This window comes from Phasianus colchicus, chromosome 16 (assembly GCF_987193195.1).
Source record: "Phasianus colchicus chromosome 16, bPhaCol1.hap1.1, whole genome shotgun sequence".
Lineage (NCBI taxonomy): Eukaryota > Metazoa > Chordata > Aves > Galliformes > Phasianidae > Phasianus > Phasianus colchicus.
This window is the reverse complement of record NC_143451.1, coordinates 13200535-13222937: the sequence shown is the minus strand read 5'-3', so window position 1 is coordinate 13222937 and position 22403 is coordinate 13200535. Positions and strand designations below refer to the sequence as shown.

General features: G+C 44.7%; 1 protein-coding gene across 2 annotated transcripts in view; it reads right to left on the bottom strand.

Moving 5' to 3' along the window:
* TTYH3 (tweety family member 3) overlaps window positions 1–22403 on the bottom strand; it is a 65202-nt gene that overhangs the window by 21924 nt on the left and 20875 nt on the right. For both annotated transcript variants that reach the window (XM_031606570.2, XM_031606571.2), the window contains exons 2-5: window positions 9351–9520; window positions 2365–2476; window positions 1413–1633; window positions 542–637 (exon numbers count right to left, since the gene is read on the bottom strand). In XM_031606570.2, the coding sequence (XP_031462430.2) occupies window positions 542–637; window positions 1413–1633; window positions 2365–2476; window positions 9351–9520 (599 nt within the window). The remainder of the gene's footprint in view (window positions 1–541; window positions 638–1412; window positions 1634–2364; window positions 2477–9350; window positions 9521–22403) is intronic.

Here is a 22403-nt window from a genome sequence, read left to right as displayed (position 1 = left end):
CAGTAACATAGCAACAAGACTTCTTATAACTGTACAAACCATTGCATGTTCTCTGTAAAGTCTCTTCAGGTGTGACAAGCAAAGGTAAAGAGGATCAGATTGTGACACAAAAGGCATGCTACTAGGCTGTGTAAACACAGTGCTTAGCATCCATTAGCAAACGCCTTCACCACTATAGAGAATTAAAGACTTCCACAGCCCATAAATCTAAGGGAGGATGTTCACATTACTATCTCCCAGCTGACTCCCAAGCAAACAGAGGCTACCAGTGCTGCCCAGCAGAAGGCACACTGTCCAGATGAATTGCTTGCTTTTGAAATGAAAGCAGGCAGAACAGCATCATAGATCTGTACAGCTCCTTCCTGTGAAACCTCTCTCACATGTAGTCCTACTCCAAACCACAGAGCAATGCTCTACAAAGGTACTGCACAGATTTAAACTGTTCACCCTCAGAAGTCCTTGAAATCAATTGACAACAGAGTAGAGGTTTAAACTAGCAGGCACTTGCATTCCTTACATGCTGTACAGGGTCAGGACTTACCCCATAAGAATGGCCCTGGAGTTTCTGATCAGCCCAAAGAGCACCAACAGACATATCAGAACATGGAACAGGAGCAGGCCCAGGTATCCAAGCCACCTGCAGCAAATAAGAACACAGTCAGCAAAGGAAAACTGATGTATGAAAGGGACAGTTCAAGTAGTCCGAATTTCTCATGGGGAAAAACAAAAAGAAAAACTCAGCCCTTGTTTTCTTTGAACAGCCGCTGCTAATTATTAATTTTCAGAGGTCACTGGCTATTTGCTGTGTCAAGAGTCCAGGGAGGCAAATGCATTTAAACAACATGATTAGCATACACAGTTATTGAGAAGAAAGACCACTAACCTCATTCTAGTACAAAAACCACATGCTGCTGCATACCATCAGGTAAAGAAGCAGCACTGCAGCTTCCTGAACTTACTACATGTTTGTTAGAAATGCTTCAGTTGATTCAAAGGTGTGGACAAAGGTTTCCTTTTGTGAAATACAGTTGGTGTTATCTTTTATTCAATAACTTTAATAAAAAGAAATGATAGTGTGTGATGTTAACATGTGGAACAAGTTTACATTCCTACTTTATTCAAGTTAATGTGCCATACAACTTCTCTCCCTAGTATTAGGGCACAAGCAACCAATCTTTTACATTCAAAATATGTTTCCCTTCAGCTAGTAATCAACACTCTTAAGAAAAAAGTTGCTGTCACGCATTTTGATTTAAACTGAATGCAGTTTTGCTGTATAATGAAGTCAGCTGAGTGAACCAAGAGCACCTACAGGAATGTACAGCCTTTGGCTCAGCCCCACAGGACACACACAACACATCACTTTTGCAAAACAAATACCACAGTCACTATACTAACAGGGTGCTGCACACCTGTACCAGTCGTAGAGGTCAATCTGAATTGCCAGCTCCTCCAGAGACAGCTCTTCATTCTTCCAGAAGGGGATCTCAGTTGTTTGCCTGACCAGATCATCCAAGAGACTTTGCAGTTTCTGGATAACATGCAAGTGGTCTGTCTGCTTTGCAAACATCTCCTCCAGGATGAGCAAGTTTGGCTCTGCCGTTTGGTTCAGGGCCACTGTGGTATCTAATACCTATAGTATGGCAAAGGAAAAGGATGAGAAGTCAAGGAAGTAAAAGAATTCACCCTTATTAGCAAATTATGGACAGATTCCAGTTATTCTGTCTGAAGAGGCTCAGACTGCTTACCTTTCAAACCCCACCCATAAGCAAATAGTTCTGTATCTCTGCTTTAATGTAGTTTAAGTGCTATTTTCCATTTCAAGATAAACAGCAGAACTGCACAAACCCAGAACACAGCCACTAAGGCTGGGAATGCAATTTTCCCCAAACGAGATATTCACCTTACTCCTAAAACAGGTTAAAATGACTGCAATCAAGTCTAGCAGAAGGACATCTGCTGAAGGTTACCGTGCCATGAGATTAAAGAGGTTAGTAGCCGTCAGGGTTGCAGAAAGAGCTAATGAAGTTTGATGTAACACAGGAACAACCAATTGTGCTAAAGTGATCCTTTTTGCTAACAGACTTGCCTGCCTTGGCCTGCCTCCACATCCATGGAATAGAGCTGATCAGAAGCTGCTTTTAAAACAGGCACAATTGCTAAGAGAAGACTTCATTTAACGAGCTGTGTTTGCTTTGATATTTTTAGAAGAGCTGAAGAAAGCATCGCTCCATTAATGGAAATTTTAGCACATCTCTAAGCTCAGAAGCTAGCAAAAAAAAGGCAGAGATGCACGCACAGCCAGATTCAAGAGAAGTGCTGAGGCTGCCCATTCCCACACCACCCCTTTGCTTTCATGCTCACCCGGTCTTGGACACCTGCCACAGTGCGGTTTGCATGGCGCAGGGAGTACGTCAGCCTGTGGATGCCATCACTTGTCTCTCCATTCCCATAGAAGCCAACAGCGATCCCAGCACTGCAGAGAAAAAAATGCAAAAAAGTTAGAAAGTTTTAGTTAAAGCTAAAAGGCAGAGATATAAGGCACTGCTTATCTCTACAGGGAAGTCACATTAGTTCTTTCATAGTCACATCAGAGACTTTGACAGAAGGGGATGCTGCACACCTCCACAAAGAGCAGCTGGAGGTAGTTATGCTCCCCAGTAACTGCACACAAAAAATCCCCTGTAAATATCTGTGCTCACTTCCCATGCAGCCAATAACTGCCTATACAGTACACATGACAAACCATCCCTTCTCAGTATGTATATTTCACTTATGGTCAATACTGGAAATCTGTTAAAGAACCATTAGAGAGCTCAGCCCTAGACACGGGCAAGTAGGAATCCAGCCAGTCAAGCTGCCCTCCAGTGGCTTCTGCAAGAGGAATGGGTGCTGCCATTGCTATGCCACCAAACCCAAGCCTTCTCTGGACATGAAATACAGATTGTTTCATTATATTTTTAAGAAAAGAATATATAGAGCTTGCAGTGATACTTGTCCACAGTGGTGGATCTTCTAGATCCATTTTCCATGTCTTTTCCACAGTCTGATAGTAGATGTTCAGACTTATTTCTTAATTTATCTTCCCATCAGAAGCATTTGTGTTGTATTGATTTAGATAATTGGGAAGTAAAGCTTAATAACTTACTGGGCCAAAAAGCTTATTTATTTTTAAGCAAGTGAATTTCAAGCTCATGGACAATTCAACTCCAGCTGTTTAGCAAATTACCACCTATCAGCTGATTTGCTGTAACTGTCCACACACATTAGTCCACTCTAATTATGAAGTAAGCCATATTAGCTTAAACCTTACTTTAGGAAGAAGATCCTGTGGATGAGTTACAACCAGGCAAGTCAGCAACACCTTTTTATTAAGGCATCACTGCAGGAACTCACCATTCCCCAAGCCCTTTTTTTTCCCCTTAATAACAGGGGAAGAAAACACTTGTGAAGGGATCATATAACTAAACTCAGGGGAAAGTCAATCAAGACACCAATTTCCTGTTCTCATCTCACGTTTGGCTTCAGAGTATTCAGACACTTTTCTGGAATCTCAAGACGCTAAGATTGGGCTACAAGAAAGGAAGGCAGTGGTGGTGCTGAGGGTGGAGGACAGGTTTTGGTTTTTTTTGTGTGGGTGGGTTTTTTTTTTTTGTATAGATTAAAGATTTCCTGGATTAAACAGTTTCTTCACAATAACTTTGTGTTACAGCACAGCACTTACAGAGGTGGTTTGAAGGAGATATGCAAGAGGAAGGAAGCAAGCGAGACAACAGCTTTCAGGGTAAGCATAGTGCCTTTGTTTTAACAGGAAGGGTCACCAGCACCACCACCACCCAGATGGGAAATGAACCCACACAGGCCAGGGTGGGCTTTGCCTAGCTGACAGTCACTTGCCCAGCATTGCTCTGACACATACACCAGCCTGCAGTCCAAACCACTGCTTCAGCTGTCACTCCTCTCCTGCAGGAACACAGCACCCAGCCTTCCTGCCCGTGCCTTGTCCCCCTCTTAATATTTGGTGTTAATACAAGAATGGAGTCTTTCTTCATAAACACTTTTCCTCAAATATTTTCATAATGCCAATGATGCCAATAATGAAAGAGAAAAAAGTCTTCTGCTTTGCTCCCTGGTGGCAGCTTCATACTGCAGGTGATGGGGATTAAGAAAACAGAAACAAACAAAAACAAGAAACCAACATTCCCCCACTTCTGAAAAATAGACACATCTCAGAATCTAAATTATGTTTAGGATAAGGCAACTCAGCATCTCATCACTGCGATTACAAACTTCTAGCTTGAATTTCCCTAGTCTTGTATCAGAGCCAACAAACTCAGACAAACCATTCTGTTGTCCAGAGCAGCAGAAAACTTCAGCAGCTGCTTTTACAACCAAACAAAACCCGGGACATTCCTGACACTGAATATGCAGATTCAGACCCTTTAAATTGTAAGCGATTTTATTCATCCCATTCCAGTTACCAGAACGCTATTCTTTCAGCACAGGCTGAACCCCACTGCTTGGTTCTTGGTATTCCAGCACAGCAGCACAGTTTGGTGGAAGAGGCTCAGAAGCAGCAGGTTGCAATCATTTTGTCCATGATACAGGTAGGTACCTCAGCCAGTGTACTCAGAAGTGCTAGGCATGCAGTGCTACCCATCACAGGAACTGACTTGAGACTCTGCCAAAGCAGAGGCAGCACTGCCCAGCAGCCATCCTCACAGGCTTTCTGCCCAGCCCTGCATTACCAACTTCAGCTGCCCACAGCCAGTTAGTCACAGCCATGACTCCTATAAGACAACACTGCAGCAACAGGAACTGGGGATAAAAGGCATTTAATTCAAATATTAACACGCATGCCATACATTCACTAGAGTCTACATGCAAGATTAATTACCACATTACTGCCCAGCAAAAGTCAGCACTGCCCTCACACCGTGCTAGGAAAAGCCAGGCAATGGGGAACTGCTGATATTTAGCTTTCTGTAAGCATTTGGCCTCACCTACATCCAACAGTTGTTTCAAATCCCTGCCTACACATACACACACAGGTAAAAGCTGCTATTGTTTAAAGCAGATTTAAGGATTTGCACTCGTTTTTAACTGTATTTTTATTTGATTAAAAAGAAACGGGGGCTCTCTTTCATTGGAGCTCAGTCTTTTAAAGTAAAAACAGATATACTTATTGTGACCCAACAGCATAAGCCCTTGAGGCCAAGACAGATCACATTTCCATACACAAACCCTGGAAGGTTCTGCAGCCTCAGCGATAGCAGATACCTTTTGCATGAGAAAATCATCACCCAATGCCTGCATTTCTGTCACGCAGCACGGACACAAGACCAGCAATCCTGAATGACAAAGCTCTTTTTCCACCCTAGCACCCTACGGAAGATACGACTCCAACACATTTTCAACACTTGTGTAAGAAAGTCATCTCTGCTCCTGCTATTCTTGTTCCTGTTGCGCTCCTCTCCCCAACACACACATACACATCACCTCCCAATTCTTCATCATCCCACCCCCAGTTCTTCCTCCCAGACTTACTTGTGTCAGTCCCCTGCTCCTCCCACCACCCCTACCTCTCTGTCTTCCTGCTCAATAGCATCTTTCAAATAAGAATCTGAAAATCCATCCTGCAAGCTTTTATGAGTCATTTAAGAAACAGTTCCTGCTGCTTGGCTTGCTCATTTCACTAAGTTTCAGGAAACCTGTACACATTAATATGAGAAAAATGTGCATTTCTGAGATTAACACTCTCATTCCTATTGCCTATGTACCATAACAGTTCTTTAAAGGGTTAAGCGATGAGAGAACGGCAGCAGGCTGTGACTTTTACAAATTCATACAGATGTATGACATCATGATGTAAAACAGAGTATGATTTCAATTACTTCATGTTGCATACATACACTTCAGCACTGCTTTACAGCAAGGCCCAAGAAATTCAATTCTGCAGAAAAAAAACACACATTTCCCTGTTTTCCTGAAAAGCTCACAGCAGAATTTCCCTGAGGACACAGCCTTCCTATTATTTGCATGCAAGAGCTGTGTGAGCTTAGGACATGCCATGATAAAGAGACAAGAAAAAGAAATCAACCGCAATTCCAAATTACTTTGCAATGTCACCCACAAAAAAAATGTTTTATGGATTACACAAGGTATATATGAACAGCAGAGCATTAATCTGACAGGGAGAACATATTCATGCCTGCTGCTGTAGAGATCTTCCAGTCTTAACACACGCTACACACAGTGAAAACCCCTGTGGATGTTCAATCACCAGTCTGAAAAGATGAGCACTAGCCATTCACATCACATCTTTAGAAATGAATAATCTAACTACACCAAGTCAGCTTTAATTACAGGAACTTCATAAGGAGAGCCCTTTTTAGACTTCATGTTCTCAGGAGGAATGTTAATTTGTCTGTCTAATTACCACCTTGCACTTTAGCACCAAGGGAAAGTGCTATTACTGGCACTTGAGAAAGCAAGATTTCACCACCTATTTGTACCCATTTCTTTTAGGTATTCTCTCCAGGAAGCTTCCTACCTGCCTTCAGAGCAGAGCTTCCTTCTGGGAGCATTACTGTGACCTACAGGTACTTGAGGATGAGATGATTTATATGAGATGACAACTCCCCATACACAGAAGCTGATGGAAATTACTAAGGACTAGAAATGAACTCAGTTCAAGGAATAATCTAGGCAAGTCCTTCCTCCAGCTTTATGGTTCAAGCAATTGGGAAGACTCACCAGGGAGACAGTTTGCTGGAGAACTCCAGTTAACCAGTTCTGCCTTCCTGCTGGCTCAGCATCCCCCTTTGCTCAGCAGGAAATACAGAGTCATTAGGAAACGGTGATGCACAGTGATGCAGTACTCAGAAGGATTCACAAACAGCCCTCAGGGATCACCCACAACTTAGATAAGCATGTATTAGGCATGGCTGGGCTCAAATAGAGTTAACTAGTTTTCAGCTAGGAAGCCAATAGTCCACTTCATGGAACTTGAACAGACCAGACCAGCCTGTCTGGATCCTCTGGCTGCTTGAGCATCCAAGCTACCTTTGTTCACTTGCAAACAGCCATACAAGCTGCCTCGCAGGTCAGCCTGCTGCCACAGACAGGTGTTCAGGAGAGCCTTATTCCCACTCACTGGAACGTCACAGCATCTGTTGCTCAGGCAGTTCTGCTGTGTGCCATGCACAGCCAGGACAGGATATATCCAGATGACTGATCTTTAACTCTTGGTATTTAACTGGGACTTTTCGCCAGCACAGAACATACTCCATGCTTGTTGGGAGCTCTTTTTGCATTCCCAGACAGACACTGAGTGCAGACAGCCCAAAGTCATCAGTTCAAGAGCACTGCCATGTCCAGCTGCTGGGAGAGGGGCAGAACACAGAGCTCAGTCCCACAGGAGAGCAGCAGCACTCAGGCAGCACTTCCAGCTCTCAGAGATGGCACCACCCTGCTATCACAAAACAAACCAACGTCAGTGGAGAACTTTTATAAAACAAAATGGACCAAAACAAGTATTCATGCAATATCACCGCAGATTCCAGTAGAATCTTAATTTTTAGGATACTCCTGGATTTAAAACTTGCTAAAACAAATGGTACACCAAGGATGTAAAGCAATTGGTTAGATTTAGAGTGAGCGTAAAATGTTTCCCAGCTTGTGGCCATGACTGGGAATTGCATCAGTATCACCAGAATTTAAATGCCAACCTTCCAACCTTAAATTGTCTCACGCACACTTTGGGAGATATGCAGAATTCCTCCTTTTCAACCTTGCCTACAATTAAAAACAAGCAGAACTACCACACTGCAGCAGCTATCTTGGACACGAATGCTGCATAACAATAGCTAACAAGTACCTGTAACAGCAACACAACTATAAATAGCATCAGCTTCTGTAAGAAAGGGTTAGAACCACAGAGCTTTCAGTGGATTGGAATGGATGCAGTTGAAGCTCTTGAGATCACTAAAAATAAAGGTGACTGAAGTTGAGATTTCTTCTTTATGACTTGTTCTCTAGTTCATCTTTCTATTCCAGGCACTTACTTGCAGTCAGCAGAGCACAGGAGAAAGACCTCTGTGCAAAGGCAGCATTATTTGCTAATGCACGAGCTCTCCAAATCACTGAGCCCTGAACTTTATAGTAAAATCCATCCTCAGCTTGCTAAACTCACATCATGCAATATCTACACTGTGTTTGTTCCAGTACTACAGGGGTTTTCTAGTCTCTCAAATATACCTTAAAAGAGTAAATAGAGAAGTCCATTAATAACCCTCAAAGAGCTAAGCATGGCCTTCAAGGAACATGCTTGCTTCCATAAAGGTGGTGGATCTAGAATGTGATCTACTAGCAATTACAAAGAGCCATGAGATGACAAAATGCAAGCTTGTCATTATTATCTCCTTCATGAATAGGGGACAGCTCTCAAACCTGCAAAGGGGAAACTCAGACCACCTGAAACCTTGGGTTAGAGCAGCTGATGCTTGGAAACAGCAAAAAAACCACTCCAAACCTCAGCACTCAGTGCGTATGTCCATGGATCCCAGAGAACTCATCCTACTCAAGTACAAATAAATTAAATCCAAAGTTCTTTCCTGAAATTTGCGTGCATGTTCCTGCTTTCAGATGTCCTATTATTGTCTTTCTAGGAAATGGGAACTACATCTTTGTTGACCAAAAACCAGAGTGTAAAACAAGCTCTGATTTTAATGCCTTCTGTGCGTGTTCTCCACCAGTTTCTTAACTCTCTTGTTTTCAGCAACTTTTCTTTTCACCTCACTTCCAGAAGTTTCTGTTGTTCAGTCATAACATGAAGCACTGCTGACACTGGCAGCATCACCAACAACCACTGCACATTGCTATAGATGAAATGCAGCAATGCCTTACACAGGCTCCATCCACATGTCCACATCCAGTCAAAAACTAATACCTCCAGACCCAAACGAATGATCTGTGCCTCTTTCTTCATAATCCAGTTTCCACACAGTCGTTCTTTGTGGACACCAGGAAATCCCCACCTAGACCTGACAATTCCTTGAACTCTGGACCCACTCTGCTTAAGCATTAAGCCCCCAAGGAGATAGTGCCTTTGATTTACCACTTGCACAGTATCAAAGAGCAGGCCATTAGCTATTCCTTTTCACTCTGCTGAAATCATTAGGCACTTCAGCAAGTGGTAGAGTGGAAGAAAATACTTTAAAACACACAAATACAGAGCGGAAAGAGAAACGACCGCCAACAATTACTAACTACAGGCAAGCACACCACATATGAAAACAGCACGCAGGATGTCCTGCACCATGGAACAGGAGCATCCCTCCCAGCCTTACCTGCACACCAGGGTCGCAATGATGACACACCATGCTGTACAGCAGCAGTCGGCATTCAAGTGTTCTTCGCTCTTTCGGTGGTGGCAGCAGAGCCAGAAGGAGTAGAACAAGAGGAAGAGCAGGTCCAGAGCCAGGCAGGAGAGCGCGATGCCACCCAGCAGCAGCAGAGCCTGCGGGAAACAAAACCCATCGTCACCCCTGGCTGCCTTGTGCCCACAGTGCAGGCTGCAAGCAGAGCCCAGAGGCCTCAGCAGTAATGCAGTGCTAAAGGCCAACTCTGGAAACCAGTTGTTGGGTAAGGGTTTTTGCTTTGTTTTCAGCAGCCATAAACAGAAGACATGCAGCCTCACTTCCTTCTCCTGCCTCTACTCAGCGATGCCACATCCTGCCTTTGAACCACAAGGAGCTGAGCCATTTTGTCCAGCCCGGTCTGAAAACAGTCAAAGTCAATCAGGGAGGGTTTCCTCTTTGCTCCAGATCAGAGGTCAGCAGATTTAGAGAGAGGAAAAAAATAAATAAACAGTTCAGCCAGCTGCCTCTATCTGTACAGTCCTTTAATCCTCATGAATAAACATGCAGCGTTCTTCATTAGAAATCCAAGTGCATGAGTAGGTCTGAAAGGGGGTGGAATTTATTATACATGAGTGAGATTGAATGAAAAAGAAAAAAAGAATGCCCATGCAACTCTTCTATTCTAGATAGGCCTAGAATAAATGCTAAACCCTCCATCTACCACCCATCCACTTACAAATACACAGCAAAACTAATGCAGGTGCTACAGACACAGCAGCTCAAAGTAGTCACAAGCTGAGGTATTGTCACACCTATTTCTATTCAGATATTCCCTGGGAGGAAAGGAAAACCTCAAGTGGTTAACTCCATTCCAATTGTTTTGTGTTCAGAAAACCCTGGCCCAAAATGCAAAACTACTTTGTTGAATAAAAAGTGAAATCACTTCTAACACCAAATCCAGTCACCCTGTCTCATGGGAGTGAATGAAATAAAGGATGTTATTTCATGTAGAAGAGTTTGAGGGCAACCCCTTGGGTAGCAGTGACAAACACCAACATATTGTATTGTTAAAGGCCCTAAGTTTCCATCACTGCCCTGATATTAGAAAGGCAGGCACAGATCCGTATCAGCAGATGTAACACAAAAGTTTAGGCTTTTTTAATTAGCACCTCTCTTCCTCCTTAGGAATGCCACAGTTGCAGTAAGATCCTCAACAAAGTTTACGAGCACTTCTAAACCAGACTGGTAACAAGTTCCTCTTCAAAAGTTTTTCTTTCCCTTCCTTCCCCCCCAGCTTGCTCTGTAGGTACTCCCAGCTGAGTTATTACCCTGGCAAGCTACACAGGCCACATAACACTGGAACATACTTCCCAGCCAAGCCAACATCAGTGTTTACAGGCTGTAGTGCCCATCAACCATTCATAATGAGATTCATACTCATTAGGGCTGTCTGCTGCATCACAGATATTCCATGTTGTACTGTGCTTCTTGCCTTTGCAGCCCAAAAGGAACCAACCCGGAGCTCAGCAGCCATGCCAGGGATGCAGAGCACCTACAGGTGCAGCTTTTCCAAACTAAACAGCTGAAACTCCATCCTATAGGAACTGAACCTTGGGTTTTTTGAGAGAGAGAAAAAAGTGGGGGTGGAAGGGAAAAAGCACAATCCCCCTTTCCCATGATTACGCCAGATGGTGTGTGCTGTTCGAGTTCCTGAGCAGAGAGAGGCCTTCGAGAGGGAAGCTGCCTTCAGAGACCCAAAGTTCTCCCACTTCTGAAGGCCTGCCATGCACAAGCACTCAGTACTAAATTAACCAACACATTCGGCGTACCAAAGCTCCTTGGGGACGTTGGTTGTTTTTTTAAAACACTTCAGGCTGCTGTAACGCCAAGATTTCCTGCACTGCACGCCTGCACTTCTTCGCTCACACCCTCAGCCCTCCCGCATGCACCAGCAGGCACTGCTGCTGGAAAGCACAGCACACAAAAAGCTTCTCCCACAGACTCTTTATCAGAAAAAAAAAAGTCACTGCAGCTCCAGATGTGGAGGAACAGATCCCTCCAAATGGGGGAAAAAAGAAAAGAAAAAAAAACACCTAAAAAGATTGCTATGCACCAAGCAACCTGAAGTCCTCACTTCGAAGGGACACTTTAACATATGCTGAATGTAAGCATTTAGCCAAAAGGACTTGGCTGGCCAGTGCACCAAGATCTGTGTTTCATTTTCCAGAGAATATTTGTTTTCCATTAATGGACACGTGCCATGACAACAAGTGAAATCATCCAGCAGAGCAGTTATTAATCTTTCTGACTGATGAGTCAGTTTAGGACCCAGAGAATGGCTGGCAGTGAAAGCCTGGTTGCAACCGCAGATATGCCTGTGCCTGCTTCTCAGGATTAAATAACAGTATTTAAAAAGGGAGGCTGAGGTTGGATAAGCCCTCAGACATTTTATCCTGCAACACAAAATCTGGGACTCGGTTATCCAAGGCCACATTATCCCAAGTAAATGTAAAGTTATGCACTGGGCCTTTTGCCACAAAAGAGCATCAATTCGTCTTTGAACATTTGCTGAACTATCAGAACCTTTATCGCAAATGATGCATGAACTGCCCTTACAGGAAAACAAAGGCAACTTGGAGGAGCAACATTTTACCACCGTGCTGACACTAATAGCAGAAGTGGAGACCGAGCAGTCCCTGAAAATGAGTGTAAATCCAAGTGGTATCAGCCTGGCTGGCAGGAGACAAAACTACAGTGTTCAGAAGCTCTTTCAAAATAAAAGCTAACAGTGGTACACAGGGAAGTAACCAAGAGCAGCACTGCTAGCTTGGAAAGGCACTGTGAAACCTGAACACTCTTGGTCTCATGCAGGATCATGCTCAGCAGCCTCCCGCAGCATTAACAGCTTCCCCAGCTCCAACTGGCTGCCAGGGTTCATGGCATTCACTCTCTCCATGGGAATAAGAAGCCAAAAGGGGCAGAAAACATCTAGGTTCCCTTGCAGAGAGAGGCACCATCACAGTAGGAAATAGAGGGCACGGCAAGAAGCTCCCCCCACAAAAACACCCCTGTGCTGGTTAGCTCCATTGAGCCAGGAGCTCGCACATTGCACTAGGGTACTTTTAGGTGCTGATACTGCACCCAAGGTCATATATGCTGATTGGCCTTAAGTGCAGCACAATTCACAGCCTCCAGGACCACAGCTTCTGTTACTACAAACAGATTCAACCAACACGTCTATTAGATGATAAATGTCCACACAAAATAGCTGTTTGCAGCTCTCTCCAGCCACAAGTTCCCAACTGTGATCTACATCATTACATACATGAATGTCTCTCTCATCTCCCTGGTCCTAGAAGGCTAATTTCTGCTCCTGAAATTGCACTTAAGGGATGGATACTCCATTACATCCTCCCCAGCAGGAAGTGTCCTCACATGAGAAATTGCCATCGCAAATGCAGTCAAGAAAGGGAGCATCAATCTGCACAACAGAAAAGGGCTATACAAGGTACATCTGAGTACATTTCCTAATAGAAGGAAGCTCAAAATAAAGATGAAGCACTATAAAACATGAGATAAGTGTTGGATTACACTCTCAGAAGCGTCGAGATCTAACAATGCCAGAAAAGCTGCTGGTTCATCACCTGACTACAGAGCAGTGATGGCTGAGGGAGTCCTCCTACCTCCAACTCTCCCTGCCACAAAGGTTACTTGGCACAATAAATCCTGGCACCACCACAGGGTTAGAAAGTTAATCCTGAATAAGCACATGGATTATTTTGAATCAGTGTGTATTAACTGAAGTTTTACTCATTTCAAGCTATCCAGCTCCCAATTACCTCATTTTCTTGACCTGAACTATATTAGCAGCAGCATGGCATAGTGAACAACTATTCACATGGAAGAGGCAATAGTTATTTCTGGATTGCATTGCTATTTTATTACCAGTCATAAAGTCCACTAAAACCTCAAGAAGAAACTTGAGACCAACGCTGAAAGCCCTCAGGTGGTTCCCAAAAATCATGCCATTTTGCTTTTAATCTTCCATCAATAGTTTAACAATTATTTCCTCTTAAACTCTGCAATTCCAACCCACACGACAAAATAGAAAATCCAACATCTATAGCTTTTGAGCATCTCAACAACAGGGCTGTATTAATCATTGCCAGATTGAAAACCGTTTTATAGTTCTACCTTAAAGTTAGCATTTGCCAAGAGAAAGCTTTCCACGCAATCTGTAACAAACGTTCCTTCTGGATTTCCATGCAGTGACTTAAGACTGTGATAATAAAACAGACATAAGAGGTTAAAGGAGTGTGGGAAGAGAAAAACGTTCACCCAGAAGAACAAATGAAGCAAACTGGGCTGCTGCCAAAGCAGCACTCATCTCTATTTATTCCATGAAGGACGGAAGTCTTCTTAGCAAGAAAAGAAACTTCTGTGGGATAGCATCATGCCCACTCTCCTTCCTACACCTTTTTTGCAGACCTTAGAGCATCTGAAGAGCTTAATTACTTATCTGTGAGTACATATGTCCTATTAAACCAAACTCTGTGTAATGCCGGCAACAGGAGCAGCACATTTTGACTCCTCATCAGCTTGTTCTGTATGGGCTGCTGCAAGTCCAGAGACTTGACTTTCATTTCGTATCCCTTCTGATGGAAAGCGTTGTATGTGGCGTTCACTGAGGTGCTTCACTGTCTTGGGATGTCATTCATCCCACAGCCTCTAGAGAAGGGGAAACACAGCCAACCATGCATCGCTGAATCTAATTGGAAAGGGGGGGGGAGGGTGATGGAGATGGAAGCCACTACTGATCTCAGCACTAAACCATCCCTATCTCCTCTGCCTGGGGAACAGGCCTTCCCAGGCCAATTACTGTATTCAACACAGTGGAGAGCCAGGCTGGGCAGGAAACGTGCTGTGGAAGAGCCTTTTCCCACGGTACTGGGATGTATTCTCCTTCATTAGGGATCCCTTGGCAGAGAGGAAGAGCACCATGGAAACAGAGGACAGGTTCTACTGTCTTATCTCCTTATACAGACATCTCCCAGGGAAAGCACACTGTACAGAAACGCAGTACATTACAGATAGATATATTAACAGCAAGTCCACACTGGAGTAGCAATATAGGCCAACACTTCGCCTTTGGCTTTTTTGGCTACAGGCTTTCCTTTCTGGGAAAAAAAAGGAAAATGCCAAGGATTACGTCATGCTTCTTTATTTTTATTTTTTAAATCACCTGAGGGCAATAACCAGGCTAAAACAGATCCGCAGTTGAAACATCTAACATGACTAGATAGCTCAAATCTATTCAACCAGGTTGGGTAAACAACATGGGCTGGTTTCCTCTGTCCTGAGAAACAACCTGCACAGGTAAGGGCATTCTGGAGTTAATTGGAATTAGAGCTGTGAACTAAAGCCACTTTAATTACAAATGAGTGTTCACACAGGGATTTACTGTAGTTTAACTAGAATGGCCTTAATTCAATGCAGTTTAATTCACTTTAGTGCATTTAAAGTGGTTTAACTAATCTGCTTTGAATTTATTCCTCCAGTTAATTCAGATTAAATTCTCAAGTGCTCTTGTACAGGCAATGACTGAGAACAAGGCTAGGTTGATTAAAAATTTATCACCATTTCCTCCATACTAACATTCTGACCTCTTACTTCATAATTAAAGACTTTCCATGTTATCTTTATATTTGGTCCAACTCACAGAAGCCAGCAACGCTGAAGCCAAAAAGGCAAGGCCCTTCAGATACACCGTTTGTTGCAATAACCAGCACACACTGCAGTCTGCACCAGAGTTTGGTTGGTTGAGAGCTGTGGTTTCACAGTTTATAGTGCAGGTACATCTAAGACACCTCAGCTCCCATGGGTTACATGGTGGCAGGTGCTAGAATTCAGCACAGCATCTCACCTCACAACCCGAAGAGAGATGGAGAGCATTAAGTAGAAAGGATCTGCTTAACAATGGGGTTGGATTTTTTTTCCTGCCCACGAATGCAGATCTAATCCATGCTAATCAGCAGTGAACGCTGGCATTCTAGTGGGTTGAAGTCAAATAACAATCCTTTTATTCCCTTAGCTGTTACTAACTCAGCAACCTCCATCTTACACAGCAAGGAACCATTCCCAGAGGTAAGGGGGTCCTCCAAACTGGATGTTCTTATCCCTAGTTTCTCCATAATGCTGGCTGAAAGCCTCTCTGCACTACAGTGATGAAAAGAATGAGACACTCTCACCAAATTCAGTTTCCACTGACAGGTCCCCACAGACTAAATCTTTATTAAATGAGGCTTAGCTCAGAACTGGCAGCTTGTCAAATGAGCATTCTCGCTGAAAAGGCGGATTTCCTTCCTGGGGATTCTGCAGATTCCCTTGCAGGCCTCAAAAAAAAAAAAAAAGCCATGGATGCACTGGTGTTCAATGCAAGTCTTTGCCCCAAATCCCAGACCAGCAAAACGTGTAAGAAACTCCTTCGGGAACTTCAGCTTTAGAAGTTTACTTTTTCCTATCATTCCCAGCTGGATGAAGTTAAGCCTATTAGCTTTGTTTAAAGACAAAGATCAAATAAATATTGGGAAGGTGAAGGGCTCCAAAGGGAACACTGCAAGAGTTCAATGGGTCTCTCCTGCACAGCCGATGCACACACTTGTCCAGCTCACCCATGCCAGACCTGCATAATTCCACCACTGTTCCTTTCCCACATGGGATGAGCTCACACCATCCTGCCCAACAGTGGTCCCTATACTCAGTCTTTTAAAAGCAACTTCATTTCCTTGCTTAGAAAGCTGTATCATCCATTAAAGTCTTAAAATCCAATCTCCTCACAAGGTAATTTTCCAGTAAAGTGGATAATGGAAAGAAACTCTGTGCTATAAAGGCAGTATGAATTTAATGCTTCTCAAACTCAGGGATAAGCAAGTACTGCCTGCATTACCTGGCTCAAGCCCAAGTGCTGTATAAATTCCCATGCCAAGACAATTCCCCATCCCCAGCCCTGCTGCGGGAGCTGGGCTCCACTCTCTCCTGCTTGGAACTCCCTGAAGGAGAGATGCAGCACTGCCAAGCTGCCTGTTGCACGCAGCCACGGGCTGGGGTTTGCTTGCACAGCTCAGCACGTGACCTTAGCAGCACTGGTATATTTTAAAAAAGGCAGGAAATGCTTAGGCCTGAAGCCCAGTGACTTAATCCAATTTCCCTCCTTTTTTTTTTCTCCCTTCCCCCTTCTACAACGTGGACTCTCAGACAATGCATTTCATTTAGAGGGGAAAAACCTCATACGTGCCTACCCTTGCTCACTATCAGGCAAAGTGTTTGGACACCACATTTGCTACCTGTCTGTGCTGACCATACATAGGCAACACCAGTCTCAAGGATTTTCTTTCATAACCCCATCTGTAAGGCATTTGTGTTCTATTGCACGCTACGAACTCCTGCTATTTCTTACGAGATACAGTTTGAAACCCAAGCATTCATACAGCTCCTCTGAATTGTAAGAGCTCTGCCTACATTTTGGTAAAGACAGTTACATGCACCCCCTTCTACTACCCTGTTCCTCTTCAGGACCCAAAGCCTGTTCTTTCCAGGACTGAATAGGGAATGACATAGCGCTGGTTTAAATTAAAAGCCATATTTAGGATCACAGCAGTACTACTTGGCCTGCTTAATCCTCTCTTAAAACAGCTAAGCAAACCAGAGAGCATCAGCCACTAGGGCTCAAACACTCAGCTCTCAGCTAGGGTTTCCCAAGCAGGAGCAGCCCAGCACCTACCATACCCTACCCTGCAGCAGTCAGACACCAACCAGCCCTGAAAAAGGCTTAAACACACCTTTTCTGTTTGGAAGTGGAAATGCAAAGCACTGGGGAAGGACAGTGGAAATGAGAACCACACCTAAGCAGAACAGAAAATAAAAAAACTTTTCTCAGCTGTGGAAACTTCACCCAACAGAACACCAACCCATCAGTGGGATAAGTTCATCCCAGCATCACGGACAGCAGTTTCCAAAGGTGTGACAGCTGTAGATAACACAGTTGCTTCCGTCATCATCCCACATTATTTTTCATTTGCTGGATTGTCTTCAGTGGTTCGATATCACACACACTAGTTAAGAAGTTTTTGGAAAACCTTGAACAAATAGCATATACATCCAGCTGCATACAGAGCATGCACAGACATACAGTACAAGCATTCTTCTTTTCATACAGTGCTGGCATCTTCTCCACGCATCTCGTGATTTGCAAACATATCCAAGCAGGGAAAAACAGATCAAGTGTGGCCACTTCCTAAGTGCCCCAAGAGTTAAAATAAAAACACTGACTTTCCTAATTTGCCTCCAGAATGCCCATATGAAAGAAGTTTGTTTTAACAGATTTTTTTTTTTTTTTTTTTAAACAACTGCTCTTGGATTGAAGCAGTTACAGAAAGTCAGGCAGGTTGCCTTCCACACTTTTCCACTGTCGGACCCTGCAGGGCATCCCACCTCCTCAGGGACATCACTTGCAGTCTTCCACCTCCAAATAATTTCATAAAGCCCACTAATGGGACACAAACAGGTAAGGAAGCTCACTCACTATGGGGAGAAGTGATGCCGTAGGGGCATGAGAAAAGCAGCTGCACTTCCTTTGTTCTCAAGTAATGTGTGTAAATAGCATATTCCAGCATCTAACCAGATGAGCTCATTTTTAAGGAGACTGCCCAGGGTAGAGCAGTGGTTTTGTGGCAAGGCTCAGAGCTGATCTGCAAAGAACACTAAGCACTTTTTAATTGGAAGCAATGAATTTGTACTCCTTGCAATCAGAGGGATTGTAGAAGCATTCCAACTGTACCGCAGGAACACAAGAACTATGTAGAAACCCAAGAGAGAAGAAAATATTTAAGACAAACATAGATAACAGGATCACTGCTGTGCCAGTAGGGTAGTGTTCCTCAATCATCTGCAGAATGATATCTTGCCCAGAAAATTGTGCATGGCAGCACCTCTGCAGGCACCATTTTAATCCCATTTATATTTTAGTGTTTTGTTTTTGCCATACATCCACTGCTGCACACAGTAAACCCAACCGTATCAACATTTCCACCGTCTTAAGCATTTCAACAAAGTCCCAAACCATTGTGCTATTGCTAGCTGTCCTTATGACATAAATCCTACGTGAAGCCAGCTTTAAGGCAGCACATTGGCCACGAGGAGGAGCCGTGAAGGATTGGACATGGCAGTCTCCCATGGGGCTGGAGATTTCCTCTATGAACTGGGAGGGATGCAGTCCTCCGACCCATTTATGTGCTGCAGACCTGAGCTGACCTGCCTGAACAAACAACACCAACATGCAGACTGGCAGTGATAATGGCTGCACTTCTCACCCTAAATTCACTCCAAAACTTCCTCTTCAAAGACTACAGCACTGGGGTTAAAAGGAAAAAATAAAAAGGAAATCTCTTCCCTCAGCATAAGCAGCGAATTTTACTCCCCCAAGAGAAACCCAATTCATGCGCAGGAAGCATTTTCACACTGCGTCTTCCTTGGTTTTGTTTGTGGGTTTGGTTTTTTTGTTTTGTTTTGTTTTCCCCCTTTTATTAAAGGAGGATTAAAAAAACCTCTCAAAAAAACCTTCCAGGACAAAGACAACCAATATTCACTATTGGGAACCTTCAAACCCAGGAACAAAAAATACCATAGAGAGACTAAGAGAGGAAGCAGATCAAAAAAACCTCCACGCCAGCCAAGACCCACCGCAGTCACAGCTGGAGCCTTTGCTCCTGCACCACTGACATGGGCAGCAGCCCCATTAACCACTTCTCTGCAGCCCGTGCACGGGAAGCACAGTGCAAAGAAAGGCCTCACGCAGGCTCCCCGCCAGCACTGAGAAGGGATGAGGGCCTCTGGTAGCTGTGCTGAAGAGAAAAGCTATTTGAGCAGTGATGCTTTCTTCACAGCTTTTGCTGTGAAGCTGTGGAGCTGCAGATGGGCCACTCAGCAACTGGGTGCAGAACGATGCTGCTGCTTTAGGAGCAGCATTCTGCCAAGTGGTCTGCATGTCCAGCTCTGCCACACCACTGCTCCATGACAGAATCACAGAATGGCCCGGGTTGGAAGGGACCTCAAGGATGATGAATCTCCAACCCCCTCACACAGGCAGGGCCACCAACCTCCCCACTTAATACTAATACACTGCTGTGCTATGAACAGTGGACCAGTGCTTCTTCAATTCGTATCCCAAACACCATTCCTGAGAACAGGGCAAGAGTAAGCATGCATACAGATTAAAAAGCTGTGCAGTTACAAGTGAAATCCAGTGCCACCAAATGAATTACAGAGGGCATCTCACTTGGCAGCTTCAGATCTCAGCACCTCTTCGCTGTTTCTTCATTTTCCAGTGGCATCTGGGAGGAGAGGGGAAACGGTTCCCTCTCAACTCAGCAAAGCCAGGCTTCTCTCACATGCTTAGAGACCAGTGTGCCCCACTTAACTTCCTTCCTCCACCACCAAGTCCTGGGAAAATGTAAGGATGGTCAAATATGTTGCTGCACCAGTAATTACAGCAGTTAGAAGAAGTATTTGTACCACTTTGTCCTACAGGATTTCTTGTTAGCTGCTTTCCCCAACAAATGCATCATTGACACTAGAAATCAAAGTGCTTTGAAGGTAAACTAATACACTCTCCTTCAGAGATCCTCCCATCCTGCTCACAGATAGCATCGCTCCCAGACCTCGAGTCCTGCAGCACAGGCATTCATTCATTCTTCTCAACTGCATTTTGAGATTGATTTTACAGGAGAGTTCCCAGAGCTCTTATGGAGGTTTTCTGCCCACGCTGATGTCATGGTTATATTTAAAGAAGGAATCCCACTAAAGTGGTTTATAACATGCTCTGGCAGGACAGTGTAGACAGAACTAAATCCTATTAAGCTACTTAGGTTGCTTTCCCCTCCTAAAGTCATTTGTCAGATGCTGGCTCTGCACACAGCAGCCTACCAGCCTCAGACCAGCTTACCAAGAGCCACACTGAAAACACCAAACCAAAGAAGCAAATCCAGACACCATGCAAACAAGAAACTGGGGCAGTGCGCTGCTCCAGTAACCTCCAGGGATCCCAGAGAGTGGAGGAAGCTGCTGGTTAGCTTCTCATTACAGTTTGGAATCTACTTGCATACCACTGAACTTTATTAGTTAAAATAAAAATGACTTTATATGCTGCTCTTGACATGAGTCAATACTTTTTTGAAAGAGTACCTGAATGGAAGGTATACCTTATAAACAGAGATCACACTAATGGGGAGTGGGGATAACTGGAAGATGAAGTACCGTTCAACCTTAACTTGGCACCCCAGGGAAAAGGGGAAAGCAGCATTCAGAGCTGTCTGGTCTGCTTTCCCTGTAACTTAAATACAGGCGCCACCGAGTCCTAAAAGATTAATTCCCATAAATGTTAAATGCACATATTTAAGGCTCCAGTTTTATAGTGTTCACTCCACTAGGTCAACACGTCACTGCTACAAAATTGCAGAGAGAAACCTCGATTTCATGGGTCCCGTAAAGCAGCAGAGAACAATAGGCTGGAAGAGACCTCTGGAGGTCACTGTAGTCCAACCTGCTGCTAAAAGTAGGGCTGATTTCATAGATGGATGAAGCTGATCTGAGTCTTGTCCAGGCAAGTTTCAAGTGTCTCAAAGGCTTGGCTTTCCAACCTTCCCTCAGTCCCTGCTACAGCACCATGGAAAAACTGTAAGCAACCAAAGCTGCCATTTCCCAATAACTCCTGGCCACTGCTCCATCATCAAATCATAGAACGGCCTGGGTTGAAAAGGACCACAATGATCATCTAGTTTCAACCCCCAGCTATGTTGCAGGGTCACCAACCAGCAGACCAGGCTGCCCAGAGCCACATCCAGCCTGGCCTTAAATGCCTCCAGGGATGGGGCATCCACAACCTCTTCAGGCAACCTGTTCCAGTGCCTCACCACCCTCTGAGTGCTTCACCATCTTCTTGCCATGCACCCTGGAGAACAGTTTGACCCCGTCTTCTCCTAGCTCTCCTTCAAGTATGAGAATACTGCTATGGATCCAGCCCTGTGCCATTACCTCCTCTCCAGGTGGAATGGTCCCAGGACCTCCAGCCACCTCAGTGGGCTTCCTCAGTCAACAACTCCCCTGCACAGGGGCCCCAAATCATCTCGCAGTTACACAGCATGCCACGCTGGCGGAGAGCATCTGCACACAAAATGGCTGATGACCCCATTTTAGGGCTATTTTCAGCTTGTTTGCCTCCAGCTGCGTGACCTACCCCACCTGACACGGTCACGAAGCACCAGAAGGTGACAGCTCTCCCCCCACGCACCGCTGAGCGGAGGCGGTCGCTCTGTGGGTGTGATAAATGCAGTCAGCTCCATCCGAGACCAAACAGGAGACTCAACAGCGTGAACGCTCAAAACAACAACATGAGGCAGCAGAGGGGGATGGAAAGGAGAGGTAGAGGGAAGGAGGCAAGAAGCAGCAGAGGAATTGCACGCTTCAGACTGGAAGAAAGGCACCTCAGGAATTATCTGGTGAGCTGAGTGCACTGATGCTCACGCTCAGCGTTGGCTGCTGCCTCCCAGAGCTGCACAGCAATGAGCCCGGGGCTGGGATGCTGCCAGCTCACAGCAGAGCGTGACAGGCACAGGCACCGACTGCCTCAGCGCTGCAACTCCGCACGCATCGATCACTGCCCCCAGCAGAGGTCAATCAGGGAGAGACAGCAAAGCAGCAGCACCTCGAGAAGAGAAGGGCAGGGCCTGTGCGGGGTAATCACACCACTATAAGGCAATCCTAGGTTCTGCTTCATTCCGTGGCTCAGTGGGAAGACAACTGCAGGCACAGGCATGGGGTGAGACGTGCAGTCGTGCTGGTGTCTGGCAGGTCGGAGAGGTGCTGGCACCCAGAAGGTGTTAATACTCCTCAAAAGCAGCACGAGCATCAGTGCTGTGCTTGTAGGTGTTGCACTCCATTAACTTAAGAAAGCAAAGGAGAAAAGAGTCACAACAGGAAAGCAAACCA